Source organism: Podarcis erhardii, assembly GCF_964252035.2.
Source record: "Podarcis erhardii genome assembly, chromosome: 2".
NCBI classification, from domain to species: Eukaryota; Metazoa; Chordata; class Lepidosauria; order Squamata; family Lacertidae; genus Podarcis; species Podarcis erhardii.
This window is the reverse complement of record NC_138498.1, coordinates 2,893,165-2,918,368: the sequence shown is the minus strand read 5'-3', so window position 1 is coordinate 2,918,368 and position 25,204 is coordinate 2,893,165. Positions and strand designations below refer to the sequence as shown.

At 43.7% G+C, this 25,204-nt stretch overlaps 1 protein-coding gene across 2 annotated transcripts; it reads right to left on the bottom strand.

Moving 5' to 3' along the window:
• Positions 1-1,348: 1,348 nt before the first annotated feature.
• LOC309336227 (gametocyte-specific factor 1-like) lies at positions 1,349-18,575 on the bottom strand. 2 transcript variants are annotated; one of them, XR_014153927.1, is made up of 10 exons: positions 18,447-18,575; positions 17,424-17,494; positions 14,996-15,071; positions 13,884-13,984; positions 10,752-10,878; positions 9,892-9,975; positions 9,509-9,572; positions 5,788-5,882; positions 3,217-3,340; positions 1,349-1,743 (listed from the first exon to the last, which is right to left on the bottom strand). XR_014153927.1 is itself a non-coding variant. In XM_081851887.1 (9 exons), exons 2-9 carry the CDS (start codon positions 17,433-17,435, stop codon positions 1,730-1,732), a joined length of 573 nt encoding a protein of 190 aa, XP_081708013.1. In that variant the 5' UTR covers positions 17,436-17,494; positions 18,447-18,573; the 3' UTR covers positions 1,349-1,729. The 2 variants fall into 2 exon arrangements, 1 of the variants encoding a protein (XP_081708013.1); XM_081851887.1 differs by lacking the exon at positions 3,217-3,340 and having other exon boundaries at positions 18,447-18,573.
• Between the last annotated feature and the right edge of the window lie 6,629 nt (positions 18,576-25,204).

Below are 25,204 nucleotides of genomic sequence, written 5' to 3'. Positions count from 1 at the left end.
CCCCCATGAACTCCTTAACCAACCAACCAACCAACCAACCAACCAACCAACCAACCACTTCTGCTGCCTGAAGTGACTTTTATCTAGTACAAGGTAAACACAACAGAAAGTCAATCACATTGTAGGGGCCATGAAAGGGGAGCTAAAGATAACAAAAAGATTAGTGCATCCTACTTTATGCAAACAGGAGAGGGTTTTGCACTGAAAAAGCAGGCCAACTCCCTCAGAAATTGTCACAACATTCCTCTTGAATGCTGCCTGGCAAATTACAAGCATTTCTAAGTGGAATTTCTTAGAGAGGCTTTGAAGGAGGCTCTTGCAATCTGATGTGTCTCACAGCTCAGAAATCACAACCAAACTCCGGGCTGGCAGTTACAAAACTGTGGCAAAGAGCAATGCGGTAAACTGAGGTCACATCTACACCATGCATTTAAAGCACAGTATTTATTTATGAATCTATAAGCCACACTTTCATAAAAATATACCAAGGCAGAGTGCAACATGCAAGGATAAGATCAACCAAGAATTCATAAAAGCTGCATTAATACCATCAATGAATACTAACTGGCTCTACTGCTCTAACAGTCACCCCCCCCCCCGAGAATCCTGGAAACTGTAGTTGTAGCTGAACAATAATTGGGGGCTGCTGAACTGTCCCTGTCTGGAGGCACATGCTGCTCTTTTTGTCCCTCCCCCACCTCACAATTTCCCTTTCCCAAACAAACAGCTAAACCTACTACAGGCTGTCAAGATACAATGGGCTGGAAGCTTGAATGACGACCTATTTAGGTACCAAGCAAACAGAGGGTGCCTGGGCAAGATGCCCTCGGTGGACTTACCACCTTCACACCTCTGTTGCTCGCTGGTTGGCCCATTTTCTCTGGCCGTTAGTGCTGCTTGCTTCTGTGACTCCCTGCCTGCTCACTCAGGGGAGGGAAGAAGCACTTAAAACAAGGAAGAACATGAGGGTCGGGAGGCAGCGTGGGTTGGCAGCCCTCCTCTCTCTGCTAAGGCTCCACAACACCAATTCCCCAAAGTGCCAGTCCTGAAAACATTTGAAAGAGGGCTATAGGATACCACCCTGCGGGGCAGCCAGAGCAGGACTTTGGGGCCAAGGTCTGTCCAGGGCCCAACTCAGAAGAGTGAACAAGAGGGTCTTCCCAATGCAGCAGGGCCTGCTTGCCACGTTTTGAATTTAAATGAAGCAATACATGTTAACACTTTAAAATAAAAGTGGGGGCAGTCCAAACTCTAAAATGTCCTAATAGCAACACTGATCCCACTAGCCTTTACAGTTTTCAGAGTAAGCGGTCTTTCTTGAATTAGAGATCAATGAGGCAACAACATATTATTAACTAGAATTCTTTAATAATTGCTTTTAAATTATTTACAGCCAATTTCTTTTTGCAGAAACGCAGTCAGAAAAAAGGGATAAATTTAACTATTCAACAGAAATCAAAGTAACCATTTCCTCAGGATCTAGAATTACCACGCCAACAGAAAAAAATCTACAAAGGTAGCTGGGAAGTATTTGGGGGCTTAAACTTGACAACGTAACTGTTTGGGGTGAATGTTTAAATTCTCCAAATAAACCTCTAATTTTTATTCAGCAACTAAACATGCCCCTTCTATTGAAGTAACCCTGACTGAAGGAACTATCAGTGGCCAAATTGTGTATTTGCCAAAATTCTTGATAAGTCATTGGAAGGGACAGCTTCTGCCACAGTCCTCAATTTGCAGCATCTGCAATTAAATAAAAAGCAAGCAATTTTAGGCCCTAAAATAGAAGCCATGATAATCCACGCACAATGTGTCAGGCAAAATGGCTTTGTGATCCCACTAACATAAAGGCCATTATCTCAAAACAGCACCACCGATCCTTCTCATAGTTTACTTGCTCCCAGAGATATGAAGGGAGGGCAAAAATATCACAACAGGTTAAACACTCAAACTGCAAGCAAACAGAATCTGTACCACTCTTTGTTGATATGCATTACAAGATAACAGAGTTTATACCTTCTTACAGCCATATGAGGAGCTGGGGAAGGGTTTTGCTGTTTACTTGAACAAAATGAGCACTGTCACACTATTCCTGTATTTAACTTCAGGCAAAGAATGCATTCTCTGAGTTCTTGCTAAACTGAAATTGCAGTAGCAGTTCTGGAGTAATTCAAGAAAAGAGCCATATGATGGTAGCAAGGCTATCAAACTGAGACAGGTACTAAACAACATGTGAGGAGTGAAATCCAGAGGCAAATTCATCTTCTTGGGTCAAAAACAAGCACATCACAATATATTTAACTGCTTTATCTCTGAGCACCAATGATTTATCCTGACCAATGTATTCAGACTACCTAAATGACCATATTTACAAAGTTGGGATTCTGAAAGTTTGATATTGAATTACTGAATTTTCCACTGTGTTTGAGGTATCTTCCTTTCAAAGCCATCTATTTTAAGAGATTTAACTCTGCCAATCACTCATCAAGCTTAGATTATCAGCAGGCCAATGGGATTTATCAGTGCAGAGTGGAGGTTTTTGATATTTTCCATCCTCTGAATCTGGGAATAAGTTGACAATCCTCTGAACACATGGAAATCTTTATTATTTCCATCCTTCAAGAAAATGCAGAATTAGTGACAGCCAAAAGTTGACAATAGCTTAGAGGTTTAAAATTTTATATACTGTACTCTACAGTACTGAGTTTTGCTTTCCTAAAGAATGTGGACAAAATGTGTTACAAACACGAGTCCTGCTAGGCAATTCTTTTCTAGATGATTAAATTTTATGAATTGAAAAAGGGAAAAAGGAGAAAAAGAAGGGATGTTTGAATTGCTGTTCTAAAAACAGTGTGCCTAATGGGGCATTTTAAAATGCAGAACTACTCTAAGGTACTTTCAACTGCACCATGACTCAACCCAGCTGCTTATGTTATCTCCTTGATTAACTTAAGACTACATTAATGCCTCTCACTTCCTTTCACTTAACTTGGCTCCACACAACCAGAGCAGAAGGTGATTTGTGTGCACACACCACAAGACAAGCTAAAGGGCACTTTGCAGAATTTGAAACTAGTTAAACAAATGTGGAGAGGTTTTAAGAGGTCTTATGAACCAACAAGTAGGTCAGGCCGGTTCTGATTTCACCTTTACCCAGCTTCAAATCAGAGGTGTCTCCCTCTAGTCTTTCTGTATGTTTCAAAAGCCACTTCTCACCCTCAGGAAGGTGGTCCAAGGAAAACTGTTTCCTGTTTATGCCAAGCTCCTGCTCCTTTCTTTGACCACGCCTGCATATACCTCAAATATTTGCTCATAGCATTTCCCAGTTCTTCCTATAAAGCTATTGTCAAGAAAGATGGGATAATTTCATATTAGAAAGCAGAACTCATGTTCTTCCACCTCTTCATTGTCATAATTCCCTCCAGGTGGACAAGGAAAGAATGTGTCCCTTGAATGAAGTGTGTTCAGAATTAGTCATTGGCCTGGGGCAAATAAAAAATATTTCCAGGCTCCATTGTTGTCAGCTGCTCCAACAGAGTAGAAGGGAAAAGGCAGGGCAGCATTACAGAAGCTGCAACATGGAGTTCCATCTCTCAATAACCTAAAGAGTGACAAATTTAGAGAGGGCACACCTCTAAATTTTAAATTAAAACCTTTGGGCAGCTGCAGATCCTTCCTATCCCCTTAGCCTTAAGGAAAAGCTTAGATTAAGTGCAGCAGGAGTACTTAACTCCCACATTTTTTATTATAAAAAGTGAATGTACCCCCAGAGGTATTTTTAACATGAATGTTGCTGAGCAACTTAAAAAGTAGTAGCCTATTCGTATTTGCCAGCTGGCTGCATTTCCAGCCTACAAATGTTTATTTTTGCCAGCCTGTATTATTACTTATGTAAGCTGGATAGATGGGAGTGCTCCGTCCATCCTCTATCAGCCTCCCATGAGCAAACAGCAGGAAAGTAAAACTTCTTAGGGCCAATAGCTTTTGACATTAGCAAGACTGGGTTTCAAGTGCAGTACTGCAGATTCTCTTGGGTAGTTCAACACTCTGGACCCTAATGGTAATTAGCACCAGGGGAGCTGCCAACACCTCGAGGGCCACACTTCCCCATCCCTGTCTTCATCAGGCAAAATGGGGCCAGGGAAGGGAGGAGGAACAAAGCATTTTTTCTTTATTTCAGCTGAAGGCAACCATGTTGGGGAAGGCTAGATTGCATGATAATTAAAGGGTGTAAAGGATAATGTATCCATATTAAGTGATAGCCATTTTTTCAAAGCAGGAAGTCTTGCATAAGGAATTATTATAGATAGATGTACACACACACAAGAATTAATTTCTCTGTTTTTTCTGTCATTTACGGAGCACTGCCTCTACTCTCAGCACAGAGAGGGCACAGCTGGGGAAAGCTCACTAGTCACTGCAGAAAGCTACAGCGTGTTGCCACCAATTTAGTTACTGCAGCTGTTAGCATAGGAGCTGCCACGATATTTATTAGTCTTCCATGAAAAATAGTACATTCACACATACCGTATTTTTTGCTCTATAAGACACACTTTTCCCCTGCTAAAAAGTAAAGGGGAAGTGTGTACGTCTTATGGAGCTAATGCAGGCTGCGCGGCTATCCCAGAAGCCAGAACAGCGCGAGGCTATCCCAGAAGCCAGATCCCTCTTGCTGTTCTGGCTTCTGGGATTCAGAATATTTTTTTTCTTGTTTTCCTCCTCCAAAAACTAGGTGCGTCTTATGGTCTGGTGGGTCTTATAGAGCGAAAAATACGGTATTCCATGGGAAGAAGCTGAAGTCTGGAAACAGAAGAATGGAAAGACCTTCACACTTCTCCTTGTATCCACAACCCTTAAGAGGGAAGGGGCATTTTGTCACCACAGGGATAGGACAAGGGGTGGGGGAGAGGAATGCTGAGCTGCTCAGCCACTTCACCCGGGAAGGGGACAAAAATAATTCCATGCAAACACATTCCTGGTTGTTACTGCACATGAGATCTGAAGAGGGGGAGACTTTGTAAACCTAATGCAGCTGTTCACCACAAAGCTGCCACTGAATTTAGCAGGAGGGGATACTGAAAACCCCCACAACTGTTTTGGGCTCACTTAAATACCAGATACTATTTATGCTCCCAGACAGGCTTCTTCCAAAGCACTCCTAAACTTGTATTTCAAGGCAGCTGCTTGTCAGGAGGCAGAGGCAAACAGTGCCCTCTCTTGTCCAGTTAGACTAGCAAAACTAAAACTCTTCATTCAACATTCCCATTCATATATACAATCAATGGGCAAAATGCAGCTGAACTAACAGGGGCCAAGCCATGGTGCTATCTTAGTTATGTGTGAACCTGGCCTCATGGTTTGTCTTACCCAAAACTCACAAGCCTGTGTTCTGTTTCTTCTATGACTTATCACTTGCTGCTTGACTGGGGGAGATAAGCCTGATTTTAGATTTAACACTAAGCCAGGGTGGGAAACCTCAGACTAAAATGTAACCCTCCAGACCACTCTGGCCCTCAGAATTCTTCCCTTCATTGACCCTGCTTTGTACCTGGAGTGATTTTGCCAGGCTGGAATGTGATACTGAGCTGTGATGATGCCTCTTGCTTGTCTGCATGGAAGACAGAGAGGGGTATGCAAGGGGGTATAGAAAGTAGCTTACTGTACTACGGTCAAATTTACATCTATTGCTCTGGCTCCACCCACCTAGCAAGTCAAGGGGCCACACTAAAGTGACAGGGGACCTCATGGTCCAATGTAGACTATGGATACAGTTCCAGCATCACTTACTGTTCTTCCATGGTAGTACATGTGGCAGGGACCTTGGAGCTCGTAGTCCTGAAGCTAGCTGGTTCTTAAGTCCCACGGCTGGGCTTGATCCAGAACTGTGGGGCAGGGGAGGGGAAGGAATGAAAAATTAATGTGTTCCTTTTTATTTCACACATGTGAAGTAATTTAGAAACATAATCCATTAAGAACCAAACCAAACCAAACCAAACCAAACCAAACCAAACCAAACCAAACCAAACCACAACCACCATACAGGCCACTCCTGCATTACCTGCTCTAAAATATGTATTTGAAAAAACAGATTTGCCAGTGCCATCTACTACACACATACAGTAATCCTTTGGGCAGTATCATTCCCATATTAGAGATGGAGAATGAAGGCTGAGAGTGGCTTGTTGAAGGTCACTCAGTAAATACATAGCAGAGAAGTCAATTGGGAGCTTCCAGATCACACCTAATAATTACACTGCAACAGCTCTCCGATATCTCAATAGTGTTAAACAGAAGGGTGACAAATAAAACCCTGTAGAAAAAATTACTTCCAGTAGCACCTTGGAGAACAACTAAGTTTGTTATTGGTATGAGCTTTCGTTTGCATGCACAGCTCATACCAATAACAAACTTAGTTGGTCTCTAAGGTGCTACTGGAAGGAATTTTTTTATTTTGTTTCGACTACGGCAGACCAACACGGCTACCTACCTGTAAATAAAACCCTGGTCTTTGACACCTGAAATATATACTTGTAATCTGTTTTTTAACTTTTTATTTTTTTATTCATTTAAGCTGTCCTGGTGAAGGGAAAGGAAGAAGTAAAAAATAATTATGATAAATATGATGGGCTGGGTGAAGGCTAAGAGACTAAAAAATGGAAGGCACTGTGGAAGCGGAGTTCCTTGGTCCATGATTTGGAGAGATGTCCTGCTCTAGACAGCATTGCACTTCCCTTGAAACAACAGATTTGTAGCTTGGGAGTTGTCCTGAAGCCACCTATGTCACTGGAAGCTTAGGCGGCTTGAGCTTTGGTTGGTTTGCCAGCTAAGGCCTTCCTTGAACAGCTATAGCTCAGCTAGTTATCCATGCCCTGAGAAATTCCAGGCTGGACTACCACAATTCACTCTACATGGACAGGCCTTGAAAACAGTCTTGAGGTTGCAAGTGGTGCAAAATGCAGCAGACAGGTTGTTAATGGGTGTGGATGATGGTCTGCTTATGATACCTATTTGAAGCAACTTCTTTGGGTGCCAACTGTCCTCTGGGCCTGATTTAAGGTGCCTATGAGAATGAAGGCTCTGAAAGATTTAATTCCAGACATCTGAAAGAATGCCTCCTTTCACATTGACCTGCCTGTGCTTTACGAGTTTTTTTTTGGGGGGGGGGCATTTTTGGTGTCTCCATGCCCAATGAGGTTCGTGGTGTGGGGGCCCATGGGAGAGCTTTCTCTGTGGCAGCTTCACTTCTCTGGAATGACCTCCCCTCTGAGGTCCATCTCACCTCAACACATTTTACAGTCAGGTGAAGAAGCACAGATCACTTTGGACAGGCTTCTAGACAGGGATGAGGTGCACTGAGAGTGCTTTGATTTAACTGCTGCTTTGTAGTTTTATTGTTCTGTGATTTTTTGTGTTAATTACCTATATTGTTGCTGCATTTTGTTTTAGCTTCATGTTAATTTAAAGTGTATGCATTTTTTGCCCTGGGGCCTTTGGGTGGTGAAGGGCAGATTATAAATGCTCTTTTCACTCTTCAGGCTAAGATAAAGTGCAGTAAACAAAGTAAAAGCTTTGGTCACTGAAATAACAAGGTTTAAAACAGTGAAAAGCAACTTGTTAACTAGTCTTGAAACACATTCATGCTGAGTGTTTGTTATGTGCTTAAAAGGGACAAAGATAAAAACCACTTGCTGCTTATCCAGTTAATACAATGGAAGCAGCCAATTTATAAGGCTGAGACAGACCAGACATTACTCCTGGTTTTCCACCTTTAAATTGTGATTACACTTTGCAGGTGACAATATTATTTCCAACTCTGAGCACTAATAGTCTACAGATTCCAAGTTGCTAAAAGGATTATTTGTGATGGGTCATGACAAACTAAACATGTTGCCAGGGTTTTTTTTATATACAGCTGCTTGGCAGTAGGTCTTTTAGCACTGCAACTGAAACAATGCTAGGGAGAAGGAGATGCATGGAACCGCCTACCTGCCACAGTCCATTATGACTAGGGACTGTCAGACTCAGAAGATTGAGAGTAATGCCACTATAAGGTACTGGATCTACAACATAATGCAGTTCTCATGCCAAGGAGGAGCACCCCCCAAGGCTCATTGCTAGGAAACAGTAGAAAGTTTTCCCAGGGATCGAAAAATTGTCTGACAGTGGTTATCAACCAAGACTTCTAGTTGTTGTTAGGACTGCTCTCTCAGAAGGTGCAGTGTCTTGTCTCAGAAACTATACTCCCACGGGTCCAAATTGGGGGTGTTGTTCCAGCAATTGTGCTGTGCTTCATCCCTAGTGGGGCTTGTTAGCTGAATCCCACCCTGGATTCCAATCTGTCTTAAGTAGCTGCTTTAGCTAGGAGTGCTTATGTCCGAGCTTAGGTTAGTTCACTAGCTGTGGCTGTTCCTGGGTCAATATAGCATGGCCTCAGCAGTCCATGTTCCAATGCCCTCCCGCTTGGATTACTGCATTGCCCTCTGAGCACCAACTGCGTGATTGGAAGGCAGCTATTGTAACACTAATTGGATTGGAGGGTGAAGATTCCTGGGAGTTTATAACTCACCCACTGGGAAGAAACTTCAGGCTAAGTCATGGCTCACTGCAAGTTCCTGGTTGGATTTGGTTCCTGCTATGCAATTGTGCTGCTTGTGAGTGTGCAGGATGTCCAGAAGCTTCCACAGTTATCCAGTTTGCTATACAGTGGTACTTTGGGTTACAAACGCTTCAGGTTACATACGCTTCAGGTTACAGACTCCACTAACCCAGAAATAGTACCTCGGGTTAAGAACTTTGCTTCATGATGAGAACAGAAATCGTGCAGTGGCAGCACGAGGCCCCATTAGCTAAAGTGGTGCTTCAGGTTAAGAACAGTTTCAGGTTAAGAATGGACCTCTGGAACGAATTAAGTACGTAACCAGAGGTACCACTGTAATCCAGTATTCCCCAGTCCAGTATTCCTGGCACCCCCAGAAACTTTGGACTACAACTCCCATCTGACCCAGGTTGGGGAAGGTTGAACTGTGTGTGTGAGTGTTTGGGGGGGCAGGGGCAGACAGCAAGAAAAGCTTACATGAAACAAGCCTCAGTATCATGAGAGCTGTCATCCTGCCAACCCACACAACACAATGGAGGAAAGACAAGCTTTGTCCTTCCTGAGTAGTGAAAGAAATCACTATCATTTGTGCCTCCAAAAAAGGAGAGAAGCCATCCTGCACAGAGCAAGAGGAGTGCAACTTACTGTTAGGTTGTACTGCACACTGCCATTCTCAATACAGAAAAAGAGACACAACACTCATCAAAACTCTCCCTCATGTGTTAGACCTATGCAAAGATCTGAAGGAGGCATATCCCCCACAAGTGTAAGCAAAAGCTTACATTGTTCATGATAACTCCCCAAATAATTTTTTAAAAAAGAATTACTTCTCTGTCCACAACAAACAAGCGCAAAGGAAGGAAAAGATGAAGATAACCTTCATCTTTGCAGTGCCGGATAACCCAACTTTACCTGCTTGCCTCACCATGGTGGCTTGTGCCCCAAATGAAGACAGAGTTCGATTGGCCTGCTACGTCTGTCAGGTAAAACAAAAATATTACTGAAGCCACATATGAGAAGCATGGAATAAACACCAGACTTTACTAAGGAGAATACAACTGATGCAGTTCTGCCTGAGCAAACACAGCCATTTAATAAAGTAATTTACCTCAAGTTGTACAACATATCATTTTCTTTCCAGCACAGGTGATGGAAAATAATGGCTCGGGCAGAACAGGTGTTTGAAAAAAGCATTCCTTCTTACTAAGATCATTACAGTTTCAGGAGGGGACAGGCCCTTGGTCTTGCAGATGTTCTAGCAAAGTATCAGAAGTATCAGAAACACAGAGTCTCACCTCTGTCCCAGTCTTCTTCGCATGGAGGAGATTGCCAGGAGCTTACCACACTAACCTCTCTTCTGCGGCTATCCCCATGGATTGCTAAATGAAAGAAGTTTATTTGTGAGAAAAAGCATTGTATGAAGTGCCTAACGCAGTGCTGGGCACCAAGCCTGCCTTTTCTAGAACAGCACAGCCCTTCCTTGGCTACGGGTGTGACAGAAAAATGGACCTAATTTCCCAACGCCCTCATCTTAATCTGCCCAATTCTTTAATGACCAAGCACAGGTAACATTTTTGTAAACTGAGCAGCAAAGCTGTGGTGGGCGGCAGGAGTCTAACAAGAGGTCGGCCAGAATTATGCCTGTGCTGGCCCTGTAAGGACAAGTTTTCTTCATGGCTGTGATTAGGGGTTTGAACCCATCTTTGTGTTCAAAGCTGTCCAAGCTGTATTGGTTATTTTATATCTTGTCCATCTTTGCATAGCCAAACTTACCTGCTTGGAGAAGAGACCTCAAACATCTAGTGAACAGGAGGCGTGAGTTACCCACAATTTTTATGACCCTGGCCCTTCTTGTCTTGTATTAACTCAAATGCCAAGTAGGTTTCATCTTAATGTGAGTAATTTTTGATACAATATTCAACAATAAAAGTCACTAGCCTGATGAAGCCAGGTGCTGGAAAAACTTGCAAGCTCAGCAAGAAAAAAAATATTATTCTACCCATACTACTTCAAATCACAATCAAACAGGCACCACAAACATGTGTTATAGATTCAAAAAGGAATTATAGAAGACTGAGAGCAATCCCTTTGAAATGTTAAAAGTCAAGGTAAGAGGCAGCTGCCAGCCATTAATTCATACTGAAAAATTTCTTACCAATGTCTTGCTCAATGCACCTTTTGTCATCACAGCTTGATATGTGTTGACTGATCTCTTCTCTGGGCACCTGATGACGGGCATTAAATGGGCATGTGACCAGTTGCTGCACTTTATCAGGATGGTTCTAGAAAACAAAGACATGGCTATCTTATTTTAAAGCTATGCAATACAGAACTATCAAACTATATACAGTACGTATATTTCAGACAACCCTGATTATGTGCATGGCAAAAGTTATTAGCTGTAGAACAAGCTAATACAACACACCAACAGGCTCACAAACATGGAACTAGGAAATCAGGAGTTCTGTCCTAGCACCTTGAAGTCTTGATTTGTGTATGCATGCTGTGAAAGGTCAGTGGTGTTTTTCTTTCCATGAAGTGTTAATTATTTTATTGTAAAAAGATTAAACAATCAGGCTAGCTGGGTATCAGTTCACCAATGCCTTAACTAACAGCATACAGTGGTACCTCAGGTTAAGAACTTAATTCGTTCCGGAGGTCTGTACTTAACCTGAAACTGTTCTTAACCTGAAGCACCACTTTAGCTAATGGGGCCTCCTGCTGCCGCCGGAGCCCGATTTCTGTTCTTATCCTGAAGCGAAGTTCTTAACCTGAAGCACTATTTCTGGGTTAATGGAGTCTGTAACCTGAAGCGTATGTAACCCGAAGCGTATGTAACCCGAGGTACCACTGTATCTGTTACTTAAAGACAGCAGCATGGTCCATTGCAGTTTTTCTCTTCACAAAGCAGGTGGCTTTGTCTAGCTTGTAAGCAAGGGCTTCCCCTGGAGGAATGGGGTGGGAGAAGAGCCTGCTTTCAGGCAAAGTTAGAAACAAGGGCTTTTTCAGAAAAAGAGTCAGGAAGAGTTGCTTAGACATGCAAGCACTCTCATGGTTAGCCTGCTGGGCTGGGTTTGGACATTCAAAGAAAACACTGCTTTGTATTATGCACAAACCAGGCCTTTATGCCTGGGAAATATCTACCTTTCCACTGGGCCTGACCAAAACGTCCTTCACAGAATCACAGAACTGTATAGTTGGAACAGACCCTGAAGATCATCTAGTCCAAAACCCCTGCAATGCAGGAATCTTGATTAAAGCATTTATGACAGTTGGCCATACAATCTCTGCTTAAAATCCTCCAAGGATGGAGAGTCCACCTTGCAATTGGAAGGTTTATATATCCTAGTACCAAGTACTGTAGGGCTAACATTTCTCTACCCATTATGTAGTTCTGGAGATATATTGAAAAAATGAGCATCAGGTCAGATGGCTGGTGTGCACTTAACTGGAGGGCGGTTTCAGTTTATCTCCACACTGTCTTTTTTAAAAATGTCCTTTAGTTGATAAAATTCATCTCACACAAACTGCAAAGAGTAACAGCACTGACACATCCCAAGCATCAACAAGCGTATAGACAGAGGTGATCCAGCTGACACAGTATACTTGGACTTCCAAAAAGCTTTCCAACAAAGCTTTCAAAGACTCATGAATCCACTTAGCTCAATCAGAAACTGGTTAGATAACAGGAAGCAGAGAGGAGGAATAAATGGACATTTCTTCCAAAAGAGGAATGTGGAAAGTAGAAGTGCCCCAAGTAGGGCTGGATGATATCTGGTTTTCCAATGTTGTAAAACCATATTTACTGGAGTCTTAATGTGCCACTGAATCTAATGCACACCTTCCTAAAATTCCTTTTAGGAATTATAGGAAACGAAATAAACAGAAAGGACTGTAAACTTTTCCAATATGCAGTAACAGCGGCGAGAATACTACTGGCCCAGAATTGGAAACAAGAACAAGTACCAACATTAGAGGAGTGGAGAATAAAATTGATGGACTATGCAGAACTGATAAATTGACAGGGAAGATCAGATATATACGAGACCAAAAGTTTATCGAGGACTGGAGAAAGTTGATGGACTATTGGGAAGGTATAAGTGATAGAGAAATAACGTTAGTGGCATTTAAAGAAGCTCTGTAAAAGTTTAAGAAATATTGTAAAAAAGAAAAATAGATTTCAAATGGTTTTTCGAAAGGCAATAGTGAATTTAAGAACTGTGTATTTAAAAATTAAATTTGGATGATTGTCAGAGAGGCTGAAGGAAGTCCAAAACTGAAAAATTTGTTAAAGTGGAAAATGTGATGTGTTATGTATTCTTTATGTGGAAATTAATAAAAAATATTTTTTTTAAAAAAAGAATCTAATGCACACCTTAATTTTTGCAATGTAATTTGGCCAAAAAAGGTGAGAAGTAGATTTGAGTAAATATGGCGTATCACCAGCTAAGCATTGAAATACAGTGGTACCTCAGGTTACATACGCTTCAGGTTACATACACTTCAGGTTACATACACTTCAGGTTACAGACTCCGCTAACGCAGAAATAGTGCTTCAGGTTAAGAACTATGCTTCAGGATGAGAACAGAAATTGTGCTCCGGCGGCACGGCAGCAGTGGGAGGCCCCATTAGCTAAAGTGGTGCTTCAGGTTAAGAACAGTTTCAGGTTAAGTACGGACCTCCGGAACGAATTAAGTACTTAACCTGATGTACCACTCTACAGTGATGCATCATGATGTCTGAAATAACCCTGAAAAAGGTTGAAAAAGTGGCTGAGCTGTGGAGGGAGGGAGGGACCAGGAAGAAGGGAAGGTGGCTGCCCACTTGCTCGGGCGAAGGAGCTCCTGCCCACTCCCTCCACAGCCCAGCCCTGGCCCTGGCAGAGGGAGCCTGAGAAAGTGCTCTTTCTTCTGCTTGCCTGCTTGTCTGCCTTCATCTGAGCAAGTGGGGTGGGCTGCCTCTTTCCAGGGGTGTAGCAAGCCCTGCTGGCACCTGGGGGGGTGTGCATGTGCGCGCTAGGGTGCGGGGCACACTGTGGGGCGGGGTGCACGCCAGAGCAACTGTGTCCTGAGGGCGTCTGAGAGGAACGCAGCTGACATGCGCAGGCCCAGTACTGCCTGAAAAAGCAGTGTGGGGTTTGCTGCCGGAGCAGCTGTGTCCCTCCCGGACACCCTCCAGCTAGATTGGCTATTGGCCTGATTCAGCAAGCTCTTATGTTCTTAAGTCAACTATAAAGCCACAAGATACAGGCTCCACACAGTCAATAATAGAATCTACATTTCCTACCTTACGGCACTTGACAAGGTGGTAGGGGAACCTACATGCCCTGATTTTATGATTCTTGTCATATGGACACTGCATTAGTTTATCAGGATCTGAAGGATCAACTAGAAAAAAACAAAGATGGAAGCATGCTTTGTGGTCTAAAAGATGTATCACAGTTAAAAAGTGGGAACACACTAATATATTGAAATTAATCAGATAACTAAGAAAAGCTATTGGTTCTCAGTATTCCATAACCGCAGAATTACTTCAGGTTTAGTGGCTAAATACACCCACTTGTAAGATTTAGGTGATTAGGGTACTAAACAAAGAAAATGTATTCAGTGGTGCAAGACTGCTGCAGACGTTAATGAGCACATTTATGAAATAAAGCGCAAGTTCCAAGGAACTGAATCCCTGAAGCTACTCAATTAGGCAGTCCAATTAAAAGAGTTCTTCAAGGAAATTGAAGAGGTATGGCTACATTTTCCCCAATGGTCTCATAAGACAAGTGGGTCTTGGTTTGAGTGCCTTTGTATTAAGACTTTGCTACAGAGCATCATATTACAGATTTTGCAGGTTCCTCTGTGCTTTTACTTCAGAAAACATGAAAATCCTATTTCTGGTCTTCACAGTTATGAAAGAAACCCACACGGAGTTTGGCAATAGTCTTACATTTGTCAAAACCAGAAGGGATTGGAGAAGCCTCTTAGTAGGTCTGGAGTTGGTCTTTTAGTCATCAGGTGTAAACTGCTTTCCTTTCCTTCTATATCATTATTACCAGCAATATCCTCTATGAACTAGATCTCACCGGTGGCCGAAGTGCCCCCCTCCAGCCCCCGTGGCACCCAGTGCTGAATCTCCCCAGCTGCACTGAGAAATAACTACCGTAACTACCAAATCTAGTAATAAAACACGCTCATAACATATTGTATATTGCTAAGTAAATGTATGCTGTGCTTAAGTATAAATCATTTATCCAACGGCAGAGTTTTGTATGGATCACAATGTTTTATTGCCTCATTTTCTCCTCTAGTGAGCTTCACAGCTGAATATTTGAAACAGTCTCCCACACAGAGTCAAAACTGTGGAACGGTTATCAGCACAAAATGAAGAAAGAAAAAATTGGTACTTGCCATAGTTGTCTTCCATCTCCAGATTAGAGAAGCTATGGTAACTATGCTGCTGAGTCTCTGAGATATAATATCTGCCCTAAAGACCAGAAACCAGAAGGTAACAAAAACCATTTCGGTTAAAAGCAAACTCAGTCATACAGAGATTAGATGTACATAAACTAGTCTCATATATATGGAGCAGTTATTCCCCCTCAATTTCCCCTCGATTCTAAAAGCTCATGAATGACTGTACCAAAAAGCAAATGTATAATCTCCTATCTGCATATACACTTTTATAGCACATTCCCATCAGAGACACAAAAGCACCTGGCTAATGCTACGAAAAAACAGGGGAAACTTAAAAAAATAATACATACACCTTATTGCTTTATTGAGTTTTCATAATGGGTAATACAGAAACCCAATAATGAACCCCGTCTTCCCTACAAATAACAAAAATAATTAGTATTTCCTTCCTAATGGGCTTGTTTTTCTTCACTTTGCACAAAAGCCGATATTTTGAGGCAATTATTTTAAACAGTTTTATACTTTTGCCAAAGCTGGCATTACAGGCCACCAGTCTTCCCTAAAATAACGGGATTTTTCAATTTCCTGTCTAATAATAATAATAATTTAAATGCTTGTTTATTTCCTTAACATCTGATGGGAGGGCATTGCACAGGGCAGGTGCAACTACTGGGAAGGCTGTGTTAATTTGTGTATATGAGGGCTTGTGTACACACCAGATTTCACCTTGTTTCTCCCCATCACACCACCATCTGTTTTTCAATTCAGTGGGGTTTGCAATGGGGACATGACGGTGTAGGGCTGTAGCAATGGAAGACACAGAAGACCCACTTCCTAGGAGCTAAATGTGTTTGAAACAAAACCCCCCAAACTGCAGCTTTTGTAAAGCTTCCCTGCCTGGTAGCAAGTCTTACTTGTCATGCAATAATATGATCAACTATTACGAAAGACAGTTTAAATGGGGTGGGTGTTTACACTGAATGCACAGCCAATGTCTGCAGTATACTTACCAAGATTGGGTTGCAAATTCAGTTAGTGCGGAAAACCTCACTTTCATACCACTTTCATGAACAGACACTTCTCACCCACATGGTTTAACAATTAAGCCATATGAACAAGGAGTACAGAAAAGTGCAACTCTTCTGTGTTCTGCAATTTTTCGGGGTGGGGCCAGCAAGTGGGATGCTTATGTTAAGTATAGGTTTTCTAGCAACCTTAAAGGTAAACCTTAGGCCTCAGCAAAGAAGGTACCGTAGATGCCGGCGTATTAGGCAACTGGGCGTATAAGACGACCCCCCAACTTTTGCTGTTAAATTATAGAGTTTGGCCGCCCACCAAGCGCTCAGTGACAGAACAACAGGGCTGGTGCTGTCCAGGGTGGGGAGGAGGGGGCGGCAGAGCTCTCTGCGTCCCCCGCCACCCTGGAGGCGAGCGGAGGGTAAGGACGAGCGGGAGGCGGGCCGAGATGGAAGAGGAAGACTGTGGGCACAGCGCAGGGGTCAGGAGCTGATCATCCCAGCATGGGGGAGAGGGGGAAGAGAAGAGAGAAGGCACAAAGTTAGGAAATGCCCAGGAATGGGCAACAAACAACTCCTGCCTTTAGGCTGCGGGGGTTCAGCACCGTTGCATTTTGTTTCTCCAGGCAGGTGGACACATACACAAAATCAGGGTTCCATAAATAGGTGTGGAAAGAGAGGCAGGCAGACCTATTCCCACCCCCAGGATTTATCCCATATTGAGATGGCCTCCTTGCACAGCTGTTTCCTGTCCCCAGTGTGCAAGGGTGCCAAGCGCCGCCAGGGGCAGAGCGTGCACCCCTCCACTGCCTCTGCCGTCGCAGCAGCAGCACCCAAGGCGAGGTGTTTAGTGCGTGGAAGTCCCTCCCTCCGCCCGGGAATCCGGCGGTCCCCATGGTGGCAGGGCAGGCGGGCCCCGGCCGAAGGGGAGGCTGCCGCGGTTGCTGCTGCTTCGGGAGGTGGATCTTACCATCCTTCTGCCCGTCGCTGTTCCAAGCCAGCCGCCGCCGCCACCTGCCACAACCATACCCGGCGTAAAAGACGACCCCCGACTTTGGAGAAGATTTTCTGGGGTTCAAAAGTCGTCTAATATGCCGGAATCTACGGTAACATCCTACTGTGTGTGAATGTGTCGTCACACATTGTGCTCAAGTTCCTCAACTCATTAAGCCCAATACCACTAGCACTGTGGAAAGTCTGGACATCTAAATATAAGTGGCATTTTAATGATCATCAAAACCAAGATGCTAGTACCAAAGATTTTTAAGTTACCTCAGTTATGTAAACTCAATATACACCTTAGAGAAAGCTGAAAAATTTGATCAAAGAGGAACTAAGCTGCCAAAGTCCTGCTCTGCCCTGGCAGCATTAATCACCAATATTCTTTAAAACTGTTTAAAATATACCTTGTGACTCATTGTTGGTCTCCGTTTTCTTCTCAGTCTGAATTCAGAGTATTATTCTATTCCTAGCACAGCTGGGACGATCAGGAACAGCAAGAAAAGAACAGACAAGAAAACCAAACATGTATGTTCATCTATTAACTTTTTAAAAACTGACAATGAACAGAGGGAGAACCGAGTTTGAGGCACACAATTTCTTTTTCTATTCAAGACTAATTATTACAGGTGTGTTGCTGAACTACAACTCCTAACAGCCTGATCAAGTATGGGCAATGGCCAGGATAATAGGAAGGCCTAAGAGCCCATTCCTAGGGTAGGGGCTGAGATCCCTTTGTACCAATAAAATATTTGAGGGGGCTGGGACCCACTAAGTTGAAGAAAATTCCCATTCATATGGGGTGTGCGCGCGCCATGTCATGTGATTGTTTATGAAGAGTCCCAATATTTTATTCAAGTAGGCATCCCAGTCTGGAGGACCCAATGTTACGCGGTCTTTTTTTTTTTTTTACTTTATCATGTCCTGACAAGAATCCTGTGTGATCTATATAGCACAGGGGCAGCAACTTAAAACATAAGATACTTGCTGGATTTGCCCCTGCCTGGAAAAGGCTTGCACATTACAGGACAGCAGTTCATTTCGATTTCTTTTGAAACGTTTGAGGTACCACCATAGCTTATTCTAGAGTTAGCAACTACAGTGGTACCTCAGGTTAAGTACTTAATTCGTTCCGAAGGTCCGTTCTTAACCTGAAACACTTCTTAACCTGAGGTACCACTTCAGCTAATGGGGCCTCCCGCTGCCGCTGCGCCGCCGGAACACGATTTCTGTTCTCATCCTGAGGCAAAGTTCGTAACCTGAGGTAATATTTCTGAGTCTGTAACCTGAGGCGTCTGTAACCTGAGGTACCACTGCACAGAAATTCCACCCGGCCCTTTTAGCGCCCTTGCACCTCTTTACAGGGTCTCCCTCCCAAGGGGTGTCCCCCCCCCCCCCGCGGCCTGCAGGCCTTGAAAGAGGCGCCTTACCCGCCGGCCTCGCCAGGGAAATGGCGCTCTCCTCCCCAGGCGCGCGCCTCCTCTCCCGCTCCTCTCCCGCCCCCACCGCGCGTGCGCACTCGCCTCTCTGCCTTCTGCCGCTGCTTTCGAACGCGCGCCTCGCGGCGCCAGTTGGGCTCCGCCCCCCCCCGCCCCCCGCCCCCCCCGGCCTCGGGCGCCCGGCTCGCGCGCAGCCCCGGCGGAAGGGGGCGCCGGAGGCGGAGGGAGCCTTTGAGCAGGCTGCTCCCGCTGATGCCCGGAAGGGATGTGAGGGGAGAAGCGGCCCTTCGTGGGGGGCTTCCTTGCCTAACTCGCTGGAGGGACATCAAAGGCGTGGATGCTCTGAGGGGGCCGTGAAGCGGGGCGGGGGGGTCCCATGGGCAGAGCGCAGCCGGCGCCTGAGGGAAGCGCCCAGCGGGTCTCCGTCCGTCACGAGGCGGGCCGGGGGGGGGGCCCATAGAAATCCCACCATCGCCTGAGGGCAGCCCTGGGCGGGGGGGGGGGGCTGTGCAGGGCCGGATTTAGATGGAGAGCGGCCCTCCCCCCTCCCCCACCCTCACGACTAGAAGAACGTGGAAGTGTTATAAACAAAATTGAGTGATGAGAAGGATGATGATGGGTATTTAAAATTCTGAAATTCTCAATTTCTCCTCTAAAGGACATAAGATGTTATTCTTAACTTAAATACCATGGTGATTTTCAAGAATGCATAGAATTAACACTGAAAAACTTTTGCAATTACTGAACTTTGTAAACCTGTTGTGGAATAAGCATACATTTTTAGGAAAACGAAGTTGTAATGTCATCCTTCAAAACAAACCTTGAGTTTACAAATTATATTGCCTGGGAAGTGTAAATAACATGATCATGATTACCTGACAGTGTGGCACTTTTAGAATCTACTTTATGCTGTCATTAAAAAGTCAGTTTTAAAATGGAAGTAAACTACAACCATCAAATACAGTAAGGCTAAAATGTTTTTTCCTAGCCTTCCTCACATAGCAAAATCATCCAAAACTTCATCAAAATTTGTCTCAGTTTGTCACTTTCAATGTACAGAATGCTCAGTGCAGACAACCTCTCTTGAGACATTGTGGCCCTTAATTCATTTTTAATTCTTTTGAGTCTTCATCTAGAGGCCCTAGGCTTCAGCCTACTTAGCCTGTACATAAATCCGGCCCTGGGGCTATGTCTCATTTTGGGCACCGTGAAAAGGCAGCAGGCGAAGGGCTAGTTGTTCAGTTAGCTGTTGGGCTTAAATCCTTTCTGCTGAGGCAATTCTACAAGTTTAAAATACTTAAATGATACAAAGTTAGCCCAGGGGTGGGGAAGGGAAGGAGACCACCAGATGAGCATTTTTCTAATATTTTGGTTAGGGAGGCAGCCTAAGATTTGTCTCGGGTATAACTTGACCAGCCTTGGGTGCAAAATGTGCCTGGCTGGCCTTCATTTGCACTCGAGAGTGCATAGCAGGGGTATGGCCAAGGGTGTGGGTGAAGAGGAGCATTTTAGGAACATGGTCAAGGGATCCAGAAAACAGAAGTAATGCAGTAAGTTGGGTCAGTCTGGGAATACAGGCAAAAGGTTTAAAAAATGGAGCATAATGGAGACTGAAAAGGAGGTAAGGTCACTCCTAGGAGTCCAAGTGGGGTGATCTGAATGTGTCATGTGAGGGATAAAGACATTTTTCTGAGGATATGGACAAGGGTTTCAAGGGTTTGTTGGAACAGCCTTACACATGTTTATCAGGAATAAATTGCACTGAAGACTTAGAATTCTGGGGAAACGGGCATAGAATTGTTCTGTAAGTGGAGAAAAACCTTGGCCATAAGTAAAATGTAAGACAGCCACACATATATAGAAGAGTTCTTTTGTACAGTACTTTTCTTGGAACAGCTGCATCTGTCTTCTCACCTGCACCTTTTTTTCTTTAAACTTCTGTGTGTGTGAAGCTGTCTTTTTAGTTTACTGCATGCCCATTCTCTGATTGCTTTGTATAAGAGTATCCCTGCCTCCCATTTGTTTCAGACACGTCAAAATGCCCGATCCATTTTAAAGCTGTAATAATCACAGTAAAATTGCTTGCAGTGTTACTCAATGGCCCGTAAATATCATTAACTCACATCTCAAATAGATAGAATTTTCAATCAAAGACTCGATAGAGCTTTTCAAGAGAACAGCTCTAACTCAGCCTTCATTCATTACTTTCATTTATTGTGAGGAGGGGCTGTTGGTGTGTAAACTGTTCTGTTTGGTCCTTTGAAAACCTGTCAGTTGAAGGTGAAACTAGCTCAGACACAGTTCACAAGTCTTTGCCTCCATTAAAATAAGTGGCTTATTTCCTGCTCCTTTTTAGGCTAGTCTCCATCAGTAGAAACTAGCTACAATGATGTAACCATACATTCTATTCAGAATTCTAGCTGTCAGGTCCCACGATTATTATTATTGTAGTGGAGTATTGTGCGTTTGACAGCTTCATTGCACAAAAGACATTCAATGGGTGAATGTTTTACAGGTCCCTTCATCTCAGTATTGGCAAAACAGCTGCTCTTGAATTTTTGCCTGCTTTGCTGCTGTTGAACAACCTTTCTAGAGGAAAGAGTAGTAACCATAGTGCCAACATTAGATGACTTGGTAAAATACTCATTTTTGGCGGATTTTACACAGCTGGGGGGGGGCAGGTTCGGGTGAGCAGTGAAGGCGTAGGTGAGTGATTGAGTGAGATAGGGTTGCCAAGCTTCAAACAGTGAAACTACAGACAGAAAAGTTGTTGAGCTTTTATTAGTTTTGCCCAAAGTTAGAATAACAGAATCTGAGAGTTGGAAAGGGATCTAGTCCAACCCCCTGCAATGCAGGAATCTCTGCTAAAGCATCTGTGACAGATGGCCATCCAACTCTGATTGAAAACCTCCAAGGAAGGAGAGTCCACCAGCTTCCAAGGGAGTCTGTTTTACTGTCATTTCACAGCTCTCGCCATCGCAAAGTTCCTTGTGATGTTTAGTCAGAATCTCCTTTCCTGTAACTTGAATCCATGGGTTCGGATCCTGCCCTCAAGAGCAGGAGAAAACAAGCATGCTCCCTTCTCCATGTGACAGCCCTTAAGATATTTGAAGATGGCTGTCATATCTCCTCTCAGTCTCTTCTTTCCCAGGCTAAACATACCCAGCTCTTTTAACCGTTCCTCATAAGGATTAGTTTCCAGACCCTTGATCATCTTGGTTGCCCTCCTCTGCACACCTTCCAGCTTGTCAACATCCCCCTTAAATTGTGGTGCCCAGAATTGGACACAGTATTCTGACCATGGCAGAAGAGAGTGGGACTATGGCTTCCCTTGATCTGGACACTAGACTTCTGTTGATGCAGCCTAGAATAGCATTAGTTTTTTTGCTGCTGCATCGCACTGTTTTTGGGCAAAATTGCTTTTTAAAAATACGGTTTTTGATCTATTTTTATGGGGAAATGGTATAAGCAGCACTACCTACATGGACTGCCACACGCTTGGATTTTTCCGGACATTTTCCTGATTTCCACCCAGACACTGCTGCCAACTGTGGTATTCTGGATATATCCGGGGAAATCTGGATGTATGGCAACCTTAAGTGAGATGTAAACAAGCAGGGGTTGGCAAAGTGGTTGCCAAGTACGCAAGCTGAGGGAGCAGGGGTGGCAGCCCCTAGTTTGGAAAAAACCAAACAAAATGTCATGCATCATTCCTTGGCCTGTCTTTGCACTTTGCACTTTGCACCCAGAACTTTGTACCTTACATAAGGACAAGGAGCAATCTCTTTTTTGTGGTAACACCTGTGCTGCGGAACATCTCATCTGTTAAGTATGCTAACTGACCAGAGGAGGCAGGAATGAAACTGATGGCTTGCTCTGCTTTATTTTCTGAAATCAGCCTTATCACTTGATAATGTCTGTACATTAGGCCAGGCTTGCTAATTAGGCCATAATACACTTGCAAGTCTTTCAAGGTGCCACAATCCTCATTTGATGGCTTTTGCTGCAAGAGAGTAAGATGGCTGCCCTTTGGGAAAACCTCTGCTTTTGTGGTTCTGGGCTTTCAAGTGCTCTGTGCTCTAATGGTCCTGGAGAGGAGCTGCTTTGCAGCCCCTAGCCTAGGCTGTAGGCTGTAGGCTGTGCCTTCTGGCCCTGAGTCTTCACAAAAGAAACAGGTCATGAGGAGATATGCCTAATAATTGAAGCCTGGATCATGCTTACCTAATTATATCCATGTTTTCTCACCTTAGGATTTGTCGCCATCTCCTTAAATAATAGATATAGCAAAGTCTAAAGAATGTGAAAAACAAAACTAGGTGAAAACATTTAGTCCTGGGTTTCCTAAGGAAAAGAGCATTGGCCCTGGCCAAGTTTCACTGTATGTAAAATAAGGATTAGGTTAAGGCTGAATGTTACTGACTAATGTCTATTGTAAAGACCATGGAGGGTTTTCTATTTATTTTCAGCTGAAATAGTATTTAATGTGTTAAAGATCCATGTTGTCCCCACAGCAACCCTATGTCAGGTTTCTAGCCTGTGTCTGGAGATACATTTTATGCCTTTAAATTATGTGATGGTAGGGACTAGGGAGACAAGACAACCATCTGTTCTGGGTAAAACAAGGGCTGCCAACATGGTGCCTGAGGACATACAGAGCCCTTTCCTTGCACCCACAGGGTCTCCTAAAATCAAGCTTGAAAGAATCATTTTAGCCAATAAAATAGAGGTGCAATATGTAATTGTGTGTGTGATGTCCATGCCAGTTTCTTCAGTTTGCAAATGCTCACGGGTCCAAAAATGCTGGCTTCCCTGGCTAGGAAGTCTCCAGTTTATGCTGCACAAGTGGTGAAATTCCTTGTGCCCTGCTGCACAAAAAAACTTAAATGCAGAGCGCAGATACCTGGATAACAACTCTTAATTATATGAGAAACTGCTATTATATCCAGTGCTCACATCTGATACCAAGGATGCAAAATGGTGGCTACTAAAGGCTACTTAATGAATTCATGGCTTTGCTGGAAGTTGAAGCTTGCCTTCTTTAGGCAAAAATGATTGGGAAAATAATTTTGCTGAAAAGGCAATAGACTACCCAGCTGCAAAAGAGGAAGACTCTTACACCTTTTATAATTTGTATGACAGAAGTAGCACCTGCTGAAATCCCCTTTGACACAACTATAGCAAAGGTGTAAGAGCCTCCTCTCTTGCATCTGGCTACCCTTGCTGGTTGTTTACAACCACACAAGCGGTACAATTTGTTGTTTAGTCGTTTAGTCGTGTCCGACTCTTCGTGACCCCCTGGACCAGAGCACGCCAGGCACTTCTGTCTTCCACTGCCTTCCGCAGTTTGGTCAAACTCATGCTGGTAGCTTTGAGGACACTGTCCAACCATCTCGTCCTCTGTCGTCCCCTTCTCCTTGTGCCCTCCATCTTTCCCAACATCAGGGTCTTTTCCAGGGAGTCTTCTCTTCTATGAGGTGGCCAAAGTATTGGAGCCTCAGCTTCAGGATCTGTCCTTCCAGTGAGCACTCAGGGCTGATTTCCTTCAGAATGGATAGGTTTGATCTTCTTGCAGTCCATGAGACTCTCAAGAGTCTCCTCCAGCACCATAATTCAAAAGCATCAATTCTTCGGCAATCAGCCTTCTTTATGGTCCAGCTCTCACTTCCACACACCACTACTGGGAAAACCATAGCTTTTAGTATATGGACCTTTGTTGGCAAGGTGATGTCTCTACTTTTTAAGATGCTGTCTAGGTTTGTCATTGCTTTTCTCCCAATACAATACAGTACAATACAAGCGGTATAATAGCTACCCCTATAAACATTATGAGCGGAATTCAACTAATGAGTCCTGTTAGTAGAAGCCCTCTGCAAGGGCTTTTGCTGGCACATTGAGGCTTCCCTCCACACCTCCTGAAAGTGGCTCTGAGGGGGTCAGGAGAGTCCCCAGAACAGCAGGCAAGGGAAGGATGTTTCCATCTGGTAAGCTGAAATGGTTGTCCGGAGAGAGAAATTGCCTTAGGGTGGTGTTGAGTTCCTTTCTATATTTCAGGTTTCTTAAGGTGCTGTTACCAATGAAGGAGCATGTGAGAGATGTTTAATCTGAGCAGAAGTACAGCCATGAGATTTGGTCATTGGGCAAAGGAGGGTAGGTAAGAAAATTAGATAGTTCAGCAGCCCTACAAAAAGTGAAAATGCTTTTGCTGTTCTTGAGCTATTGTTTTGACCTTCTCAAGGTTATAGATAAATCCCCTGAGGAAATGAAAAGATCGGCCGTGGAGAGTGAATTGCTCTCTTGCTGTGGTGCACTTTCTCTCAGGCTTGTGTTGCAATTCAATAAAATCTGAAACGGGGAAAGAACCTTGACAGGCGTACGTCAAAGTAAAATTACAGGGGGGTTGCTGTCTGCGTTCAGTAATTTTCCTCTTTTCCACTTCACTGGTTTTAAGAATGCTCACTCTCTCTTGCAGAGAGCCTGCTGGTGGTGCAATTTAAAAATGCAAATGCCTCATAGACAGGAGGACTTTGTAAGAAGAATTACATTTAAACAAAAGTCTTTTACTTTAGAGAGTTGTTGAATTAGATTGACCACTCACATTTGATTAATCAATGACAAACAGTTTCCTCTGGCCACATGGTGGGAGTGTTGTCTAGAGGTTTGGCAGATTCTCACCCAGTTTCTAAATTCTCAGATAGCCAAGAACTGGATGCAAGACCTAACACAAGTTTGGATGGGAAGTAGTTGGGACT